This window comes from Canis lupus, chromosome X (genome assembly GCF_011100685.1).
Source record: "Canis lupus familiaris isolate Mischka breed German Shepherd chromosome X, alternate assembly UU_Cfam_GSD_1.0, whole genome shotgun sequence".
Taxonomy (NCBI): domain Eukaryota; kingdom Metazoa; phylum Chordata; class Mammalia; order Carnivora; family Canidae; genus Canis; species Canis lupus.
The window spans coordinates 122,202,054-122,224,739 of record NC_049260.1 but is presented as its reverse complement, the minus strand read 5'-3'; the positions used below and the strand labels follow the sequence as shown (position 1 = coordinate 122,224,739).

Sequence of the window (22,686 nt, the reverse complement as noted above, 5' to 3'; positions counted from 1 at the left end):
GTTGTGAAAGCTGATGGGAAAGATGATGAAAGGCTCACATCCTTGAGTGAGTCTCTTTGTGTTCCATTCCCCTGGGCGAGGAAGTAGGAGTGCCAGGGCTGGGTCACAAGGTAGGTAGATGAGTTGTTTGAAATGATTGCACACAGACGTCTAAAGATGGCCTCACAATTCACACTCTCGTCACCAATTCTCTACGTGAGAACCATCCCCATCCTGACCCAAGGCAGAGGCAGGCTGGCCACCATTCGAGGCTGGCCACATCCCAAGTACCACCCACATTTGTAGTGAGCCTGTTGCCACCCAGCTCCCCCAGAGGGACTGTCGTGTGTTACAGAGAGTACTGCAGGCAACCAGGTGTGTGAAGGACCCGTGGAAGACATGCTGCCGCTTACCCAGCCCAGCGGCACCCTGAGTGGGGAAGCATGAGCACCACGTTGGGGTGATGCTCCAAAGGGCTGTGTGAGCCCAAAAGGAGCCGCCTGCACCTGTGAGGTTTCAGTGGGCAGGTAGACATGCAGAGGGAGCTGGCGGCAGCTGGGAAGAAGCTGAGGAGGTACTGTTTCCCAGGTAGGAGCAGTCAGCAAGTACCTGGGGAGGTACTGTTTCCCAGGTAGGAGCAGTCAGAAAGGCAGGTTTAGAAAGGGAGGAGTGGGCCCACTACCCAGGAGCTACCCAAGAGCCTGTGGAAGGTTTGGGGCAGTGCAGGGAGCCCCCAGATGCTGGGAGCAGCAGGAGCCGAGTGTGTGAGCAGAAGGGGTGGTGGAGGAAGCGGGCTGGCGAGCAGCCAGAGCAGTCTTTGGCTGGCAGGGACGTGGTCTGAAGCCACAGTTTAGGAAATGTGGGTGGGAACTGCCTGGTAAGGTGGTAGGAGGGAACTCCAGGCTCTCCCCAGACGAGACAGGAGGGGTCCGTTGGGCTGTGCACGGCTTGAGCCCTTGGCGATTGTGGTGTAAAGCAGAGAAGCCCTTCCCCTTCCCAGGTTGTGAGCAGACTACGCTCCCCCTCAACCTGTGAAGATTAAGGGACACATCTGAGGTCACCCAGATGGGGAGCAGTCAGGTGAAGAGAAACATTGAATCCCCACCCCCCCACACCCCCGCTGCCACGCCTGGGTTCTATGTGCTCAGCTAAGCTTGGTCTTCATTGGTCTTGGTCTTCATTCCCAACAGCTACTACCAGAGGAGGTATGTTATGGGAGGGAGCATCCAGTCGCCCAGAGGCCCGGGCCTTCTGTGAACCCTGATTGAAGCATCTCTGCAACACCCCACAGTGAAGTGTTTCTGTGTTTATTTCTCCGCGTGGTTAGCACCTGCTGGGGGCTGGCTCTGTGCAGTGCCCAGGACTGGCAATCAGGGGGACCGAGCCAAAAGCCAGAAGACCCTGTGAGCTGGACCAAGCAGGCGGGACACTTCATTCCTTTAGGAATTGAACACCTAATTGAACACCTGATTCCTTTAGGTCCACCAGGGAGCCCAGCCACCCACAGGGCCTGGATGGTGGTGGTGGGGGTGGGAGGAAGAGGGCAGAGTGTGTTTCAACATGGTGTCACACAGGACTCTCAGATGTGAGCGTGGCCACAGAAACTCATCCCTGCCCCTGTCACCCCACTTGCCAACACCTCCTCTCACAAAAGGTGAGAGGAAAGACAAGTGCTGGCGTGATCCCCATGTCAGACAAGGGCCTGCCCATTCTCTGGGCCCACACAGAAGTGAGAAACCTGGGACCCAGCTTGAGCCCTCCCTGCGCCTTCTCCCTCCCTGAAGCCTGGAGCACCCCCCCCCCTTTCTCTCAAATCCTCTGCCTGAGGAGGCCCAGGCCATCACCATCTGGTCTGGCCTACTGCAGAAGCCACCCTCTACTCCAGGATTACTACCTCCCTGCTGCCCAGTTCACCCCACAGCGGGGCTGATCCTTGCCATCCCCTTACTTCAAACCCAACAGGGCTCTCCACAGCCCTTGGGGGGTAATGGTCCCAGATCCCTGGCAGACGGGGGCAGGCTGACAGATTTGGGTGCTTGCTCCAAAGAAGGCACCAAGGGCCTCCAGTGGGCCAGACTCTGCTCCGGGTGCTGGGCACCCTGGGGCGAGAAACATGGGCAAGGCCCCTTCTCCTGGGGGGCTTGCCACCTGGGGAGGGAGGCCCTGATGCCCCAAAGCTGAGGCCCAAATCTCTGCTATCTGTCACACGATGACCCATAAAAACAATGCCGCTGATGTGAATATGGATGGAGAGTATTCCAGATTCCACTTTTTGCTGTGGGTGGACGGGCAGAGGAGGCCTCAGGGAGGAGAGGACGTTTCTGCCAAGATTTGGATGAGGAAGAGGAGGAGGAGGAGGCGGAGGAGGCCACTACCAAGGGAAGGTCTTGGGGTGGGTTTTCCCACACAGAGGAGGAGGGAAGGCAAAGGCCACAGGTGAGAAAGGGCCGGGTGTGGTGCTCTGGGGCAAGCCGAGAAGGCCGATGAAGCAGGAGTTTGGTGAGAGGTGCTGGGGGCTGCTGGTACGGAAAGAAGAGCAGAGGAGGAGGCCAGCTCCCTGGGTGGGGGTGGAGGGGTGGGGGGAGGGCGTGTGTGGGGCAGGCAGGGAGGGGGAGTGGTGGTGGGGGGCAGCAGAGAGGGACTGTTGGCCAGGGAGGGGACTTTGGAGTTTCCTTAGTCTAGGGAGATGAGGAGCCACAGGGAGGACTTGACACTGGGGAGGAGCAGAATCTGGTGGTGTTGCAAAGAGTTCGCCCTGGCTGCCACGTGGGTGGGAGGAAGGTAGACAGAGAGGCCAACCTGGAGGCTGGGAGAGCAGGAGACAGGAGATGAGGCCAGGAACCATGGAGACGTGGAGAGGGTTAGCAGGCATCCACTAGAGTTGACAAAATCCCACAATGGGTCGGATTGAGAGCGGAGAACAAAGGAGAGGGGAGAAAAGAATCCTGGCGTCTTTGCTGGAGCAACCAGGTGGAAGGCGGAGCCCTTGGGGGATGCCCAGGGAAGCGGCCGGTGTGTCCAGGGGGATGAAGTGCTCCTGTCTGGACATTTGGACGTCTTCATTCTGAAGTTCCCCTGGACCATCCAAGTGGGCAGTTTGGTGAGCATGTGCGGAGCTCAGGGGAGGGGTCCCGCCCAGACACAAAACATTTGGAGCCGTCAGCAAGCAGAGGGTCTCTCGGATGAGAGGGCCTCAGGTGAGAATGGTGTTGGAGGCCCCAAGGGTCCTGGGGCTGAGGCTGGGAGCCCACCTCCACCACACTGAACTCAAGCAAAGGAGAAAGAGGAGGGAGTTCCAAGGTTGGGCAGGCAGAGAGGGAGGAGATTAGCCCAAAGGTGGGGGCTCACAGAAGCCGAGGAAGGAAAAGGTTTTGAGGAGGAAAGAGGGTCAGCTGCGCTGAGACAGTGGAGCAAAGTGAGGGCTGAGAGGTGACAAAGGAAATGTAGTTGAGGCGTCACAGCCCAGCCCTGGCAGAGGAGGGGAATGGGTACCCCAAGGGAGAGCCAGAGAGTCCTGGACCTGGAGTCAGCAGGTATGGAAGGAAGGAGAGGAGGAAGAGGCGAGGCTGAAAACCGAGGGAATGAATTGACAGTTGGCAACATGGGACCCACATACATCCCCGTGGGAGCGCCCTCTCTGGGGAATGATCCCAGATAGATCATGGCGGGAACCAAGAAAGAGGACAACGTGGGGCACCGGCCATGGTGGGGCTAACAGCAAGGTTTGGTGGGCAGAAATCGTCACGGTGGGCGTTAAGGGCAGCGGTTCACCTGTATCAGGAGAGGCAGTCTTGGTCCTCAGTGGGGAGAAAGGGAGGGAGTCCACACACGAGGCGGACTGGGAAAGCTGGTTTGTGGCAGAACCCCTGCACTTCTCCATTCACCCGGCACTTACCACCCAGGAGACAAGAAAGCTGGGGGAGTAAGGCCACACAGGCCAGCCAAGCTCCAACTATGAGACCAATTCCAGCGTGACCTGCTTCTGGGCCATGGGTGAGTGTAGAAAACATGAGAGTGCCTTCGACCTCAATGCCAGGAACTCTCTCGTAGAAACAGGCCAGTGAGGCTTCCCAGCACCGGGGAGGAAATGAGTAAAGGAGGTTCCCAGAAGAGGACCTGGGAATGGCTGACACACTTGTGCAGGGATGCCCAAGCTCACCGCCGACCAGGGCAGGGAAACACAAGGCACACAGTAGTGAGGTAGTGCTTCTCCCCGTGGGGGTGGGCAAGTGGCCGAGGCCGGAAGGGACCAAAGGCTGCTCAGGCTGTGGGGCACACAGGAGCATGCCCATGCTGCTGGTGGGAGTGAACACAGGTTCAGTCACTCAAGGGAGATAACAGATTAGCGACGCCCGGCCATGGCGGTGATGGGCACCCAAGTGCCCGATTCCCAGCAAAACCAACCCTTGGTGTATGTGCCAGAGCCCGTCGTGCCAACAGCGGCTCAGCATCGCAGGGCGCTGGTGGCAGTAGTGTCTGTAATGCCTGAAGACTGGGAACAGTGTGAGTGCCCTCCCCTAGGGTCTCAGGCAAATAAGCCAGGGCTGAGATTCCACAAGGAGCGTGAGTGAGCTGGATGCTCAGGGAAACCGTGACCAGGAGAGCTTGAGAGTGCAAAGCAGGTCACAGAAGAGGATGTCTGGCCAGATGCCAGGCAAGGAAAGAGAACGGGGGGCAGACAGGGAACAGCCGTGGAAGGTGTGACCTGGAGGGAACCTGTCTGCCATCTGAGTGGCAGGGAGGCCGTCCACATGGCACCAGACTCCCGTGACAGGACAGGTGCAGGGTGGCCAGAGACCCAGAGGGACTGGAGCCCCGTTTCACGTGGTGGCAGCGCTGGCCTAGTGCCGTGACTAGCGTAGGGAGCAAAGGAAAGGGGAAGGATCTGTGGAAGAAGGCTGAGTCGGGGACAGACAGTTGGCGGTCTCTGGGGAGGCACGACAGCCATGCTGTCCTCAGAGGCCAAGGCAGCAAATGTCTCACAGTCCATTAGGCTGGTGAGGGCACAGGGGGCAGGGGCCACACCCAGTGCTCCACTCCCAGCCCATTGGCTCTCCTGGACGCACCTTCAGGTAGAGTCCCCAAACCTATCGCTCCGCTGAGGCCCAGAGAAGGGGTAAGGACTTGCCCAAGGGCGCATGGTAAGTAAGATACAGGCCCAAGGGGTTGACCCACAAGTAGCAGAAGCTCGTTCTTGGGATCGGGACTTGGAGTGAGCAAAACAGGGGAGTCTGAGGCACCCTCCTTGGGGCTGGCCACTGGCGCTGGGGTAGCGATGCGCCTTGGCCCTTCGTGCACCCACAGCGGCCTCGGCCCCTGCGCAAGCTTGGGGACTGCCGACCCTCCATTGGGGTGGAGTGTGTGAATGAGCCTGTGCGCATGTGGCAGTTACCGCACGTGACCGCACCTGGACGAGGTGCTTCTCGCCTAGCTGGGACAGGACCAGTTCTGGAGGTGGGGGAGGAGGAAAACAAGCGAAGAAGCCCCCATAACGCACCCCCCACACGCACACACCCTGTTCCCCACCCATGCCAGAGCGCAACGCGGGCAGGCGCGTCTCAGGCCTGTCCAGCCGCTCTCCCGTGGGCACCCGGGGATGCGGACCCCTCGCCAGGCTGATGCCCTGAGGTCACGTCCCGCGAGGGGCCGGCGGCGGTGGACGGGCTTTGGGTCTAGGACGGGACGCCGAGTCGCGGACCCCCAGGGTCCCCACCTGTGCCAGCGGCCCCTCGGGGGCGGGGGAAGGAGCGGGTGACGTCACGCGCGGTCCCGGGGTGCCCGCGGCGGTGGCCACAGCCCGGCCGCGTGACCCGCGCGCGCCAATGGCCGGGCGATCTCCGGGGCGACGCGGAGGGTCCGCGCTCTGCCGCCACTGCGCCCTCGCCCCGAGTCCGCACTGCAGAGAGTGGTGGCGAGCAGGCGCCGGCGCGCCGGCCCACGTGCCGCGCAGAGAGAGGGACGGGCAGAGGAAGGAAAAGAGGGAGTGAGAGAGCGCCCCGGGCAAGAGGCGCGCACGACCCGGCCGCCGCTCCGCGCAGCCCCTGCGCGCCTCCCGCGGGGACCTCCACCAGGGAGGAAGGACCCCCACCCGAGGAAGGTACCAGACCCGGGGAGGGTGCGGGCTTGGCCCCCGGGAAACCCCGCCGCCCTCCGCCCGCCCCAGCGGGACTGCGGCAGCCCGCGGGGGCAGGGGGACGGGCTGGGGAGGGGGCCGTGGCCCCTGCGGGCCGGTGGAAGGCGGGGCGGGGCGGGGCGGGGCTCGAGCCTGGGCTGCAGAGGCGCCGCCCGGGGGAGGAGGGTCACCTCGGGGTGGGAGGTGGGGTGTCAGCCTTAACCTCGCTCTCGCCCGGTTCGTATTCACAGGCTGTGGAGACCTGGGCAGTTCTCTCTGAGTCCTAGGCTCCCGCCCCAATTCATTCTCCCCCACCCGCCCAGTACCATCCTGGTCTGCTACGGAACCGTTTCCTGCCCCTAGTATTAGCCCCGCGCAGGCGGAAATTGCGCGCGATGGCGGTGACGATGCTGCAGGACTGGTGCAGGTGGATGGGCGTCAGCGCTCGAAGGGGTCTGCTCATTCTGGGCATCCCAGAGGACTGCGATGAAGCCGAACTCCAAGAGTCCCTGGAGGCCGCCCTCTGGCCCATGGGCCACTTTACTGTGCTCGGCAAAGTGTTCCGGGAGGAGGATAATGCCACCGCGGCCCTAGTCGAGCTTGACCGGGAAGTCAACTATGCGTTGGTCCCCAGGGAAATCCCGGGCACTGGGGGTCCCTGGAACGTGGTTTTTGTGCCCCGTTGCTCAGGCGACGAGTTCCTCAGTCGCGTGTTCCACTTCCTGGAGCAACAGGGGCAGACGGTGGAGAGTGTGGCTGGGGCCCTGGGGCTGGGACTGCGCAGGGTGTGCTGGCTCCGATCGGTCAGTCAGGCAGTCCAGCCCTGGGTGGAGACCATGCGGTACCAGCGCCTGGGCGTGTTTTCCGGGAGGGATCAGCCCGCTCTGGGGGAGGAGTCCTTTGAGGCTTGGCTACACCACACTGCCGACATGCTACATGTGTGGCAGGGGGTCTCGGAAAGGGAGAAGAGGAGGCGGCTGATGGAAGGCCTTCGAGGGACGGCCCTGCAGCTCGTGCACGGACTCCTGGCCGAGAACCCTGCCAGGACCGCGCAGGACTGCCTGGCGGCCCTGATCCAGGTGTTTGGAGACAATGAGTCCCAGGCCACACTCCGGGTGAAGTGCTTAACTGCTCAGCAGCACTCAGGAGAGCGGCTCTCTGCTTTCGTGTTGAGGCTGGAAGTCCTGCTGCAGAAAGCCATTGAGAAGGGGGCCCTGGCCAGAGCCTCAGCTGACCACGTGCGCCTGAGGCAGGTGCTCACCAGGGCCAACCTCACGGAGCCACTGGATGAAGCTCTGAGGAAGCTGAGAATGGTTGGGAGGTCTCCAAGTTTCCTAGAGATGCTGGGGCTTGTTCGGGAGTCTGAGGCATGGGAGGCCAGTCTAGCCAGGAGTGAGAGAGCCCAGGCGGAGGAAAGGGCTGGCGCCCAGACCAATGCCCAGGCTGATGCCAGAGCCGACGCTAAGGCAGAGGATGATAAAGTGGACGAGAAGGAGCAGGAGCAGCAGGAGCGGGAACGGGAGCGGGAGGAGGAGGACGACAGTGATGACCGTGATGCTGTCCCTGCAGGCCTAGGTCAGGCACGACCCTCAGAGGCCCCTGGGGGCCCCACCCCTGCCCAGATGGGCGCTGCTTCCAGGGCGGGCCCAGGAGGTCCTGGCTATGAGCCAGAGGGCCTCACCCGGTCAGGAGACAGGGAGGCTGGGGAGCCCCTCGAGGAGGGGCTCAAGCCCATCCCAGACGAGTCAGGAAACGAGGATGGGGCTGGGGGGCTGGGCCTCCCCAAGTCCTCCTCAGGCAAATAGGCTCGGAAGGCCCAAGGGCCCCCCTCTCCTCTCAGGCAGCCGAGTTCTGGAGGCAGGGGGAGGCCATGCCAGGGCGCAGCCTCACCCCACATGAGGAGCAGGGCCGAGGGAAGGGCCCACCCGGCCCAAGCCAAGCCCCCCGGGCACTCCACCACCCCAAAGGGGACCTGAACACTACCATCAGCCCTTCCAAGTGACCAAGATGACCATGCTTGACACCAAATGGGGCGGGGAGACCTGCCCCCCACCCTCCCATGGCAGCACCACACCCAGCCCCAGTCCAATCAGGCACACCCAATCCCTGCCAACTCAGGCAGCCAGCCTGGGAAGCACCCCTCAGTGGCCAGCCCCAGCCTAGGTGAGGGGCACCTGAAGCCATCTGCCACCCACGCTGGACTGGAAGATGTTAGGGACCATCTCAAGGGTGCCAGCCTCTTGGGCCTCCCAAAACGGGGACCCTTGCCCACTGACCCCCGGGGCACGTTGCTCCATGTTCTGGGAAGCCCACCTGTGTCTCTGTAAGCTCCTTAGTGACCCACGCGTCAAGCTATCCCTCCTCCCCACACCCTCCCCCCCCAAACACACACCACACACACACACTAGCCATCATTCCCATGCAGAGCCTTGAGGTGTGCAGGAACCTGCCATGGGCGTCTTGGCCTCCCGGGGCACCCACCTGTCAGCACAGGTGTCATGAGCTTCAGTGTCCACCAAGGCTCTGCTCGCTCTCCTCCACTGTTGTGAGCTCAACCTCCGCTTTCTCGGTGTAGATTTAGGCCGAATGCTGCTTGTTCTTGTGGAGACGTGTGTGTGTGTGTGTGTGTGTGTGTGTGTGTGTGTGTGTGTTCTTATCTGAGCAGCTGCCCTCACCCCACCCCGGAGACCCTGAGCCCAGTTCCAGGAGACGGCGGGAAGGATGGAGGAGGGCACGGCCGGTGCTCACCCCTCGTGACCTCCGGAAGGAAGAACTGGCCCAAAGGACGGAGGTGGCCTGCGGCTGTCTCCACAGGAACTGTGCTCTGATGTGCCGCCTGTTGTCACTTGTGACTCAGTTTCCTTGGCTTGGCCAAGGGTCCCCTGTTGCCTTTTCAGCATCCTGGGACTGTCCCGTGCCGGCCATAGGGCAGGACCAGGCCCCAGCATGTCTGCCAGAGGGGGGGTGTCCTGGCGTGAGGGGACATGGCCAGTGTCCGTCGTCCTGGCCAGAGGTTGATCGTGGCCCTCGGGAAGGGAGACTATGGCAGGAGGGCCACGGTGGTGGGGGATGCAGAGGCGCCCCGTTTGGGACCCTGAGAGGAGGGAGGCTGTGACCTATGGGCTCTACTGACCGTCAGACGTTCGTTCCCCTCTCTGTTGTCATTCCCTGTCTTCAATGGTTGCAGTATATTTTCTCTTCAATAAATTTCATTGAATGTTTCAGCCATGTCTTGCCTCTGCTCTGGGCTCTGGAAGGAACAACTTTCTACTGGAGCTGCAGGAGGGGATGGGGTTGTGAGTGGCAGCATTAGTGTGGTACTGGAGTATTTCAGGGGTGTATCCAAGAGAAGTTGTGTAATCACTTGGGCGGATGGAAACTGGTGAGAGGAGCTTACTAGAAGTGTGGCTGGTTGGGGCCACTAGAAACCTCAGGCAGCCCCTAGGAATAAAGAGGTTAGACTGTATAGTGAGGAGGGGACAGCAGGTATCCTGAGGATCCAGGATTTGTGGAAACGCTGTATGCCTTAGGACATCCACTGGGTCTGAAAGTTCAAGTGCAAATCCCATAGACAAGCCAGTCTCCGAATTGCCTGGGTATGTTGTTGGATAGACCTATCATCAGGAGCTGCATGCTGGTGTGTGTGGTGAAGAGATCGCTCATCCATTTACAATCAGCCTACACCTGGAAGCCAACAAGAAGCCAGGCTCCATGTAGCCTCTGAAGGATTCTTTGGACTTGGGGGTGTGTGATAGCCAAAGATTGGGCAGGCTGGGTTCCACAGACCTCACGCCATGTGTAGTGGGAGGAAATCCTTGGGAGACAAACGCAGTCATTCAAGAAGACCTAGCTATCAATTTTTATGCCTCTAATGTGGGAGCAGCCAATTATATCAACCAATTGATAACCAAAGTAATGAGACACATAGATAATAATACGTTAATAGTAGGAGATTTCAACACTGCACTCTCAGAAAAGGACAGATCTTGTAGGCGGAACATTGCCAAATAAATAAGGGCCTTGAATGACACACTGGAACAAATGGATTTCACAGATATATACAGAACATTCCATCCTTTTTTTTTTTTGCTTATAAACAAAAATTTATTTCTTACAATTCTATTTTTTTCTATTTTTTCCCATTTAAATGGGAAATGGTAAATTGAACACCAATAAAAAATAAATTTATTATTAAAAAATAAATAAAATAAAATAAAATAAAATAAAATAAAATAAAATAAAATAAAATAATAAAATAAATGGGAAATGGTTCTCCAAACTTTTATTTTCAGGCTGTAAGTGTCCTTACCTCTAAAATGAGTCTCTTCTAGACAGCAAATAGATGGGTCTTGCTTTTTTATCCAATCTGAAACCCTGTGCCTTTTGATGGGATCTTGAAGCCCATTCACGTTCAGAGTTACTATTGAAAGATATGAATTTAGTGTCATCATACTACCTATTCAGTCCCTGTTTTTGTGGATTGTTTCCTTGGACTTCCTCTTTCTTTTACAGAGTCCCCCTTAATATTTCTTGCAGAGCTGGTTTGGTGGTCACATATTCTTCCAGTTTCTGCCTATCTTGGAAGCTCTTTTTCTCTCCTTCTATTCTGAATCAGAGTCTTGCTGGATAGAGTATTCTTGGCTGCATGTTCTTCTCATTTAGGACCCTGAATATATCCTGCCAGCCCTTTCTGGCCTGTCAGGTCTCTGTGGAGAGGTCTGCTGTTAACCTAATCCTTCTTCCCATAAAGGTTAGGGATTTCTTGTCTCTTGCTGCTTTAAGGATCTTCTCTTTATCTTTGGAATTTGCAAGTTTCACTATGAAATGTCGGGGTGTCGAACGGTTTTTATTGATTTTAGCGGGGATCTATCTCCTGGATCTGAATGCCTGTTTCCCTCCCCAAGTCGGAAGTTCTCAGCTATAATTTGTTCAAAAACACTTTCTGGTCCTCTGTCCCTTTCGGTGCCCTCTGGAACCCCAATTAAACATATGTTTTTTTTTTCCTTCTGAGGCTGTCATTTATTTCCCTTAACCTTTCCTTGTGATCTTTTCATTGTTTTTCTCTTTTTTCCTCAGTTTCCTTCCTTGCCATCAATTTGTCTTCTATGTCACTCACTCATTCTTCTACCCCATTAACCCTCGTTAGGACCTCCAGTTTGGATTGCATCTCATTTAACTGATTTTTAATTTCGGCCTGATTAGATCTAAATTTTGCAATCAGGAAGTCTCTTGAGTCCTTTATGCTTTTTTCCACAGCCACCAGTAGCTTTATAATTGTGCTTCCTAATTGGCTTTCTGACATCGAATTGTAATCCGAATTCTGTAACTCTGTGGGAGAGAGTAGTGTTTCTCACTCTTTCTTTTGTGCTGATTTCTTCCTTCTAGTCATTTTGCTCAGTCAGTGCAGAGTGGCTAAAAACAAGTTGTACTGAAAAAAGGAAGGAAAGAGAGAAGAAAAAAAGCGGGTAACAAATAAACAACCCCCCCCAAAAAAAACCAAGGAGGGGTATCCTCTGATTCTATTCACTGTAACTCCCTCGACTTCCCCTGGAGCTTTCCAGTGCTGCTTGATTAAGAAGTTGCTCTTCCTCTGTCCTTCCAGCTGGTCTTCTGGGGTGGGGACTGCTGTGCTGATTCTTAGGTGTCTGCACCTGGGGGTGCTGCCCCACCCCCTGCTAGGTGCACAGCTCAGTAGGAGCTGTTTACTCCGTGAGGCCCCTGCACTCTGGCGACCCCGCTTAGTCCCAGGCACAAGGTGACACCAAGAGGAACAACAACACTGGCAGCGGCCAGCTCCCCAGCCCTGGAGTCAGCTCCAGCAGTAACTTCCACAGTCTCCCATTCCACACTGGCCTGGATGGCCTGGATGCTCCGGGGTTGGGGGGCACTGATCTGCACAGCTCTGCGCCGCCTAGCGGCAGGAGTGTCCTCGCTGTCTTGTGTCCTCCCAGCCTCTACCTGTCCCAAGAGGAGTGCCAGATCCTGGACTGTGTCCCCCAGCGCCGTGGGCTCCGGGGCCTGCGCCACTGGAATCATGCTCCCAGGACCTCGCAGCCTCCTTCGCACAGGGCCACCGCCTCAGCTGCTCCTGGGGCTGAGCAGCCCACTCTGCAGAGCCACTGCCTGAGCCGCCACCTGAGTTGCTCCTGGGGCCCTGCCGGGCATGCGCTCCAGCCCTTTAGGGAGCTCCGCTGAGGTATGTGACACACTCTCCCCAGGGGCGTACTTCCTCTGTTAGCGACCCCGGGAATCTGGGGGCTCCACGGCCCCTCCTGGGATCCTGCCTGAGCAACCTGTGAGAGCCTTTCCATTGGGGAAGATTGGTAAAGTTACTGCTTTTCTGGGACTGGGCTTTCTTGTCCTGGAGGCTCTCGCCACCCGGCCTTAACCCGGATCCTCGCAGGGGCCCCTCCCCCTTGGATGTTTTTTTTCCCATCTTCCTAACCTTGATAGATGTCCGAACTCCTCTCACTGTAGCATTCCAGCTGTTCTCTCTTTAAATCTCAGGCCGAATTTTTAGGTTTTCAGGATGATTTGAAAGTTATCTAGGTAAGTTGGTGGGGACAGGTGACTTGGATCCTACTCTTCCGCAATCTTGCCCCACCTCCCTGAAAACTTCCTTAAACTGGAGAAGGCAATAGACATCCAACTCCAATTCAAACAAGATGAACCCAAGGGAGGTCCACATCATCGCACATAATATTTAAAATGCCAAAGGTTAAGGATAAAAAGAGAATCTAAAATCAGTAAGAGAAAAACAAAAAGTTACCTATAACGGAAAACCTATAAGGTATCAGAAGAAACTTTGCAGGCCAGAAGAGAATGCCCTGATAATTTCAAAGTGCTAAAAAGAAAAAGTCTACAATCAAGAATATTCTACCGGGATCCCTGGGTGGCGCAGCGGTTTGGCGCCTGCCTTTGACCCAGGGCGCGATCCTGGAGACCCGGGATCGAATCCCACGTCGGGCTCCCGGTGCATGGAGCCTGCTTCTCCCTCTGCCTGTGTCTCTGCCTCTCTCTCTCTCACTGTGTGCCTATCATAAATAAATTAAAAAAAATAAATAAATAAATGTTTAAAAAAAAAAAAAAAAAGAATATTCTACCTAGCAAGTTTATCATTCAGATTTGAAAAAGAGATAAGAAGTTTCCCATACAAATGAAAAATAAAGGAGTTTATCACCACCTAGCCAGTCTTATGAGAAATGTTAAAGGGACTTAAGTGCAGAAAAAATGGCCATAATTAGGCATAAGAAAATCATGAAAAAAAGATGTAAAATATGAAAATATATATGTAAAGCATGGAGGAGGGAGTAAAAGATGGAAAAAGAGAAAGGAAAAATAAAAATAAAGGTTTTTTCTTTCTTAGAAAATGTATTTGAACTTGAATGACCATGAAGCTAATACAGACTGCTACATAGGATATTATATATGAACCTTATGGTAACCACAAACCCAAAACCTATGATAGATACACAATAAAATAAAGAGAAAGAAAGCCAAACATAGCACTATAGAAACTCATCAATCACAAAGAAAAAGAGCAAAAGACGAAGAAAGGAATAACTATATAAATAACCAGAAAACAAATAACAAAATGGTGATAAGTATATACCTGTCAGTAATTACTGTAAATGTAAATGGCCTAAACGCTCCAATCAGAAGACACAAAATGATTGAATGGATAAAAGAAAAAAACATGACCTATCCATATGCTGCCTACAAGAGGATCACCTTAGACCTACAGACATATACAGAATGAAAGCGAAAGGATGGAAAAACATTCACCATGTAAATGAAACTGAAAAAAAAAAAAGCCAGGGTAGCAATACTTATATCAAAGAAAATCAACTTTAAAACATACTATAACAAGACAAAGAAGGACGCTACCCAATGATAAAGGGATAAATCTAACAAGGGGATGGAACAATTATAATTATCAATGCATCCAACACTGGAGGACCTAAATACATAAAGCAAATATTAACAGATATAAAGAGATAAATTGATGGTAATACAATAATAGTAGAAGACATTAACACTCAATTTTAATCAATACATAGGTCATCAAGGCGGAAAATCTATAAGGAAACAATATATTTGAATAACACACTGAAACAGATGGACATAACACATATGTAAAGAACATTTCATCCCAAAACAATAGAACACACTTTCTTTCAAGTGCACAGGGACTATGTTTCAGAATAGATCACATATTAGGTCACAAAACTGTCACCAACAAATTTAGGAAGATTGAAATCATACTATGCAACTTTTCTTATCACAACAATATGAAACCAGAAATAAATCACAAGACAAAACTGGAAAAAAAATGCAAACACTTGGATACTAAACAACATGATGCTAAACAACCAATGAGTCAACAAAACAATCAAAAAGAAATTTAAAAAATACCGAGACACAAGTGAAAATGAAAGTACCAAAGTCTTTTTTGGTCCAAACTTTGGACTTTGGTCCAAAGTCTTTTTTGTTTTATCAAAATCTACTGGACACAGTAAAAGCAGTTCTTTTTTTAAATTTATTTTTTATTGGTGTTCATTCGCCAACATATAAAATAACACCCAGTGCTCATCCCATCAGGTGCCCCCCTCAGTGCCTGCCACCCAGTCACCCCCACCCCCCACCCACCTCCCTTTCTACCACCCCTAGTTCGTTTCCCAGAGATAGAAGTCTCTCATGTTCTGTCTCCCTTTCTGATATTTCACACTAATTTTTTCTCCTTTCCCCTTTATTCCCATTCACTATTTTTTGTATTCCCCAAATGAATGAGACGATATAATATTTGTCCTACTCTGATTGACTTATTTCACTCAGCATAATACCCTCCAGTTCCATCCACGTCGAAGCAAATGGTGGGTATTTGTCGTTTCTAATGGCTGAGTAATATTCCATTGTATACATAAAACACATCTTTATCCATTCATCTTTCGATGGACACCGAGGCTCCTTCCACAGTTGGGCTATTGTGGACATTGCTGCTATAAACAGCGGGGTGCAGGTGTCCCGGCATTTCACTGCATCTGTATCTTTGGGGTAAATCCCCAGCAGTGCAATTGCTGGGTCGTAGGGTCAGACCTATTTTTAACTCTTTGAGGAACCTCCCCACAGTTTTCCAGAGTGGCTGCACCAGTTCACATTCCCACCAACAGTGCAAGAGGGTTCCCCTTTCTCCACATCCTCTCCAACATTTGCTGTTTCCTGCCTTGTTAATTTGCCCCATTCTCACTAGTGTGAGGTGGTATCTCCTTGTGGTTTTGATTTGTATTTCCCTGATGGCCAGTGATGCGGAGCATTTTCTCATGTGCTTGTTGGCCATGTCTAGGTCTTCCTCTGTGAGATTTCTGTTCATGTCTTTTGCCCACTTCATGATTGGATTGTTTGTTTCTTTGGTGTTGAGTTTAATAAGTTCTTTATAGATCTTGGATACTAGCCCTTTATCTGATGGGTCATTTGCAAATATCTTCTCCCATTCTGTAGGTTGTCTTTTAGTTTTGTTGACTGTTTCTTTTGCTGTGCAGAAGCTTCTTATTTTGAGGAAGTCCCAATAGTTCATTTTTGCTTTTGTTTCTCTTGCCTTCATGGATTAATCTTGCAAGAAGTTACTGTGGCCAAGTTCAAAAAGGGTGTTGCCTGTGTTCTCCTCTAGGATTTTGATGGAATCTTGTCTCACATTAAGATCTTTCATCCATGTTGAGTTTATCTTTGTGTATGGTGAAAGAGAGTGGTCTAGTTTCATTCTTCTGCATGTGGATGTCCAATTTTCCCAGAATCCTTTATTGAAGAGACTGTCTTTTTTCCAGTGGAGAGTCTTTCCTCCTTTGTTGAATATTAGTAGACCATAAAGTTGAGGGTCCACTTCTGGATTCTCTATTGTGTTCCATTGATCTCTGTGTCTGTTTTTGTGCCAGTACCACATTGTCTTGATGACCACAGAGAGCTTTGTAGTACAACCTGAAATCTGGCATTGTGATTCCCCCAGCTATGATTTTCTTTTTTAAAATTCCCCTGGAAAAAAAAATAAAAAATAAAAAAAATAAAATAAAATTCCCTTGGCTATTCGGGGTCTTTTGTGATTCCACACAAATCTTAAAATAATTTGTTCCAACTCTCTGAAGACAGTCCATGGTATTTTGATACGGATTGCATTAAATGTGTAAATTGCCCTGGTAACATTGACATTTTCTCAATATTAATTCATCCAATCCATGAACATGGAATATTTTTCCATCTCTTTGTGTCTTCCTCAATTTCTTTCAGAAGTGTTCTGTAGTTTTTAGGGGTATAGATCCTTTACCTCTTTGGTTAGGGTTATTCCTAGGTATCTTATGAGTAAAAGCAGTTCTAAAAGAGAAGTATATAGCAATACAGGCCTAAGAAGAAGGAAAAGCTCAAATAAACAAGCTAGCCATATATCTAAAGGAACTAGAAAAAGATAAACAATCCCAAAATGAGTACAAGAAAGTAAATAATCTGGATCAGAGCAAAACTAAATGACACAGAGACTAAGAACAATAGAAAAACTCAATGATTCTTTGTGGAAGGGGAGGTGGGTGAGGGGATGGGGCAGCTGTGTGACAGGCACTGAGGAGGGCACTTGATGGGATGAGCACTGGGTGTTATACTATATGTTGGCAAATTGAATTTAAATTAATAATAATATGTATACAATGGAATATTACTCAGCCATTAGAAACGACAAATACCCACCATTTGCTTCAACGTGGATAGAACTGGAGGGTATTATGCTGAGTGAAATAAGTCAATCAGAGAAGGACAAACATTATATGGTCTCATCCGTTTGGGGAATATAAATAATAGTGAAAGGGAATAAAGGGGAAAGGAAAAAAATGAGTGGGAAATATCAGAAAGGGAGACAGAACATGAGAGACTCCTAACTTTGGGAAACGAACTAGGGGTGGTGAAAGGGGAGGTGGGCAGGAGGTGGGGGTGACTGGGTGGCACGCACTCAGGGGGGCACTTGATGGGATGAGCACTGGGTGTTATTTTATATGTTGGCAAATTGAACACCAATACAAAATAAATTTATAAAAAATTAATTAATAATAATTATTATAATAAATTATCCATAAAAACTGAAAAGCTAAATAAAATTGACAAACTAGACTCATGAAGCAAAAAGGAGAAAGGGTCCAAATAAATACATTCAGAAAAAAGAGAGAAGTAACAACTGACACCACAGAAAGACAAAGTGTTATAAGAGAATACTATGAAAAATTATCTACCAAGAAATTGGACAACTTTGAAGAGATGGATAGATTCTAGAAACACACAAACTCCCAAAACTGAACCAGGAAAAAATAGAAAATCTAAATAGACTGATTACAAATAGCATAATTTAATCAGTACTCAAAAAACCACCAAAAAAATAAAAGTCCAGGATGAGAGAGATTCACAGATGAATTCTACCAAACATTTAAAGAAGAGTTAATAGCTATTCTCCTCAAACTATTCCAAAAAATAGAAGAGGAAGGAATCATCCTAGGAGGCCAGCATTACCATGATACCAAAACCAAAGACACCACAAAAAAAGAGAACTACAGGCCAATATCTTGATGAACATAGATGCAAAAATCCTCAATAAAATATCAGCAAACCACATACAATACATTAAAAAGATCATTCACCACAATCAGATGGGATTTATTTCAGGGATGCAAGAGTGGTTCAAAATTTGAAAATCAGTCAATGTGATACACATAATAACAAAACCAAGGATAAAAATCACATGATCATCTCAATAGATGCTGAAAAAGCATTTGACAAAATATAGCATCTTTTCATGATAAAAACTCTAAACAAAGTGAAATCAGAAGGAATATATCTCAACATAATAAAGGCCACATATAAAATACCCACTGCTAACATCCTATTCAACAGTGTAAAACTGTGAGCTTCCCTATAAGATCAGAAATAAGACAAGGATGTCCACTCTCACCACTTTTATTCAACATAGTACTAGAAGTACTAGTCACAGCAATCAGACAAGAAAAAGATATGAGAGGCATCCACATTGGTAAAGAAAAAGCTAATCTATCACTATTTATAGACCACATGATACTATATAGAGAAAATCCTACAGAGTCCACCAAAATACTATTAGAACCGATAAATGAATTCACTAAAGTTGTAGTATACAAAATTAATACCCAGAAATTGGTAGCATTTCTATATGCTAATAACAAAGTAGCAGAAAGGGAAAGTAAGAAAATGATCCCATTTACAACAGCACAGTAAAAAATAAAATACCTAGGAATAAGTCTAACTAAAGAGGTGAAAGACCTGTACTCCAAAAACTATAAAACAGTGATGAAAGAAATTGAAGATGATATAACAAATGGAAAGATATTCCATGCTTATGGATTAGAAGAATTAATATTGTTAAAATGTCTATGCTATCTAAAGCAATCTACAGATTCAATGCAATACCTGTCAAAAATATCAACAGCAGGGATGCCTGGGTTGCTCAGTGGTTAATCACCTGCCTTCAGCTCAGGACGTGATCCTAGAGTCCCGAGATTGAGTCCCACAACAGGCTCCCTGTATGGAGTCTGATTCTCTCTCTGCCTATGTCATTGCCTCTGTGTGTGTGTGTGTGTGTGTGTCTCCTGAATAAATAAACAAAATCTTTAAAATATATATATCAACAGCATTTTTCACAAAACCAAAACAAATAATACTAAAATTTGTATGGAACCACAGAAGACTCTGAATAACCAAAGCAATCCTGAGAAAGAACAAAGCCGGAGGTATCACAATCCCTGATTTCAAGATGTACTACAAAGGTATAGTAATCAAAAGAGTATAATACAGGCATAAAAATAGAGACATAGATCACTGGAACAGGACAGAGAGCCCAGAAATAAACCCATACTTATATGGTCAATTAATCTATGACAAAATAAGCAAGAATATGCAATGGGGAAAAGAGTGTCTTCAATAAATGGTGCTGGGAAAACTGGACAGCTACACATAAAAGAATGAAATTGGACTACTTTTTAACACCATATGCAAAAACAAACTCAAAATGGATTAAAGACCTAAATGTGAAACCTGCAACCATACAACTCCTAGAAGATTATAGATATGTCTCCTAAGGCAAGGGAAAGAAAAACAAAATTAAACTATTGGGACTTCATCAAAATAAAAAGCTTGCACAGCACAAGATAATGTACTAAGTGGGGTTAATATCCAAAATACATAAAAAATATAAGGAACTTATACAACTCAATATTCCCTTAAAATAATGCAATTAAAAAATGGCCAGAAGACCCAAGTAGAAATTTTCCAAGGAAGACATACATATGACCAACAGATGCATGACAAGGTGCTTAACATGAGTATTCATCAAGGAAATGCAAATCAAAACCATAATCACCTTACCACCATATCACCTTACACCTGTCAGAGACAAAAAATGACAAATGTTGGCAAAAAATGTGGTAAAAAGGGAACCCTCATGTATTGTTGGTGGAAATGTAAATTGGTGCAATCTCTGTGGAAAACAGTATAGAGGTTCCTTAAATAAAAATACTAAAAATAGAAATACCACAGGATTCAAAAATTCCACTATTGGGTATTTGCCCAAAGAAAACAAAAACACTAATTCAAAGAGATATATGCTCCCTTATGTTTACTGCAGAATTATTTACAATAGCCAAGATATAGAACTAACCTGTGTGTGTGTGTGTGTGTGTGTGTCCATTAAAAAGGATGAGATTGTGCCATTTGAGACAGGATGGATGGACTTAGGAAGTAGTCTGCTAAGTGAAAGTCAGTTTGAAAAAGACAAATACCAAATGATTCCATGCATAATTGGAATCTTTAAAAAAAACAAATGAATGGATAAAGAGAATGTGGTTTATGTATACAATGGAATATTACTCAGCCATTAGAAACAACAAATACCCACCATTTGCTTCGACGTGTATGGAACTGGAGGGTATTATACTGAGTGAAATAAGTCAATCGGAGAAGGACAAACATTATATGGTCTCATTCATTTGGGGAATATAAATAATAGTGAAAGGGAATAGAGGGGAAGGGAGAAGAAATGGGTAAGAAATATCAGAAAGGGAGACAGAACATGGAAGACTCCTAACTCTGGGAAACGAACTAGGGGTGGTGGAAGGGGAGGAGGGCAGGGGGTGGGGGTGACTGGGTGGGGAGCACTGACGGGGGGACTTGACGGGATGAGCATTGGGTGTTATTCTGTATGTTGACAAATTGAACAGCAATAAAAAATAAATTTATTATTAAAAAAATAAATAAGTTAAAAATAAAAAAGAAAAAGAAAAAGAAAAAACAAATGAATAAACCAACAAAAAGGAGAATCAGACCTATAAATACAGAGGACAACTGGTCACTAGAGGACAGGGTTGGGAGAATGGGCAAATGGGTGAAAGGGAGTGGGAGATACAGGTTTCGTTATGGAATGAATATGTCATGGGACATCTCACACCTGTCAAAATGATGGCTGAGTAATATTTCATTATGTATATATAATGGCTAAAATCAACAACACAAGAAGCAGAGCGTACTGGCAAGGATATGGAGGAAAAGGAACCCTTGTGCACTGTTGTTTGGAGTGCAAACTAGTGCAGTCACTCTGGAAAACAGTATGAAGGGTCCTCAAGAAGTTAAAAATAGAGCTACCTTACAGTCCAGAAATCCCACTGCTGGGTATTTACCCAAAGAATACAAAAACACTAATTCAAAGGGATACATACACCCCTATGTGTATAGCAGCATTATTTACAATTGCCAAATTATAAATGCCAAATTATGGAAGCAGTCCCAGTGTCCATCAGTTAATGCGTGGATAAAGAAAGTGTGATATATATACATAATGAAATATTACTCAGCCATCAAAAATAATGAAAAATTGCCATTTGCAAGGACATGGGTGGAACTAGAGCAAATAACGCTAAGCAAAATAAGTAAGAGAAAGACAAATAGTCTATGATTTCGCTCATATGTGAAATTTAAGGAACAAAACAAATGAGCATAGGGGAAAAAGAGAGAGAGAGAGAGAGAGAGAGAGAGAGAGAGAGAGAAACCAAGACATAGCCTCTTAACTACAGAGAACAAACTGATGTTACCAGAGGGAAGGTGGTGGGGGGAATGGGTGAGATAGGTGATGGAAATTAAGGAGTACACTTGTGATGAGCACTGGGTGATTTTTGGAAGTTTCAATCACTCTGCTGTACACCTGAAACTAATATAACACTCTATACCTGGAATTTAAATAAAAACTTAAGAAAAATAAAAATCCCAAAACCAAAAAAAAGTGTTATGGAAATAAAAGGCACAGTGTAAGGAATATATTCAATGATACTATAATAATGATGCAACAGGACAGATGGTAGCTACACTTGTGGTGAGCATAGCATAATGTATAAACTTGTCAGATCACTAGGTTGTACACCCGAAACTTACCTTACATGTGTGTCAACTATGCTCAAAAAATGCTTAAAATTATCATTACTAATTGGTTGCTTTCAAATTCATAAAATTGATAAAAAGAGCACTAAACAAAGTACAAATAGAAGTAAATATTAGTCTCTATACCTTTCCCACTTCCCTTGAGCCTTACACATAGCCATGGGCTATCTAAGTCACCCTGACCTCCAGGCAGTCTCTGTGTCCATTTATATAGGATCCTGCCATGCACAACCATTTCATGTTCCCTGGAATTGTTGTGTATCACTGTGATGATAGACACCTTCCAGCTCCAAGACTCAGCTAAAGTGCCATTAATTAAGACTTTAATAATATGGTCCCTAGAGCAAGACTTTTCCCTGGAGAGCTTCCTAAAAGAGTGAGGACCCTGTAACTCTATTTACTGCTGTCTTCCTTTGTGTATCTCACAAAATACTCACAGAGGAGTAAAGATTGATCTGACACCTCAGCTTCCCCTTCACTCTCTTTTGCAATTCCTCAGTCACTGGGAGATCCCCCAAATAAAAATCTTAGATCTGTGGATCGAAGCATGTTGTTGGTTGCCTCTCCAAGACTCCTAAGTCTTCTATGACCATCTAATCTTTAACACTAGCTTATTATGTGTATATGGAAGTTGTGGCTGACACTTGAAAAGTTAGACTTGGTACTGTACGGGCCTTGTATATCTGCTTTAACAAATTACCACGAACTGGGTTGTGTAAAACAAATTTATTCTACCACAGTTCTGGTGGACAGAAGTCTAAAATTGGTATCACTGGGATGAGTCAACATTGGCAAGTCTAAGCTCTCTCTGGAGGCTCTAGAGGAGGATCCTTCCTTGTCTCTTTCAGCATATGTTGGCTGCCAGCATTCCTTGGCTTCTGTTTACAATACTCCAATCTTGAAGGTCAGTATTTTCTAATCTCTCTCTATTCCTTTTTTAAAAATATCGTATTTATTTACTCATGAGAGACACAGAAAGAGGCAGAGACACAGGGAGAGGGAGAAGCAGGATCCCTACAGGGAGCCTGGTGTGGGACTTGATCCCAGGACCCCAAGATCATGACCTGAGCAGAAGGCAGACGCTCAACTACTGAGCCACCCAGGCATCCCTA

General features: G+C 48.5%; 1 protein-coding gene across 1 annotated transcript; it reads left to right on the top strand.

The window, feature by feature from the left end:
• The first annotated feature begins 5,809 nt into the window (after positions 1–5,809).
• LOC119868251 (paraneoplastic antigen-like protein 6B) lies at positions 5,810–9,315 on the top strand. Its single transcript, XM_038586652.1, has 2 exons — positions 5,810–6,076; positions 6,343–9,315. Exon 2 carries the CDS (start codon positions 6,487–6,489, stop codon positions 7,894–7,896), a length of 1,410 nt encoding a protein of 469 aa, XP_038442580.1. The 5' UTR covers positions 5,810–6,076; positions 6,343–6,486; the 3' UTR covers positions 7,897–9,315.
• Positions 9,316–22,686: the final 13,371 nt, after the last annotated feature.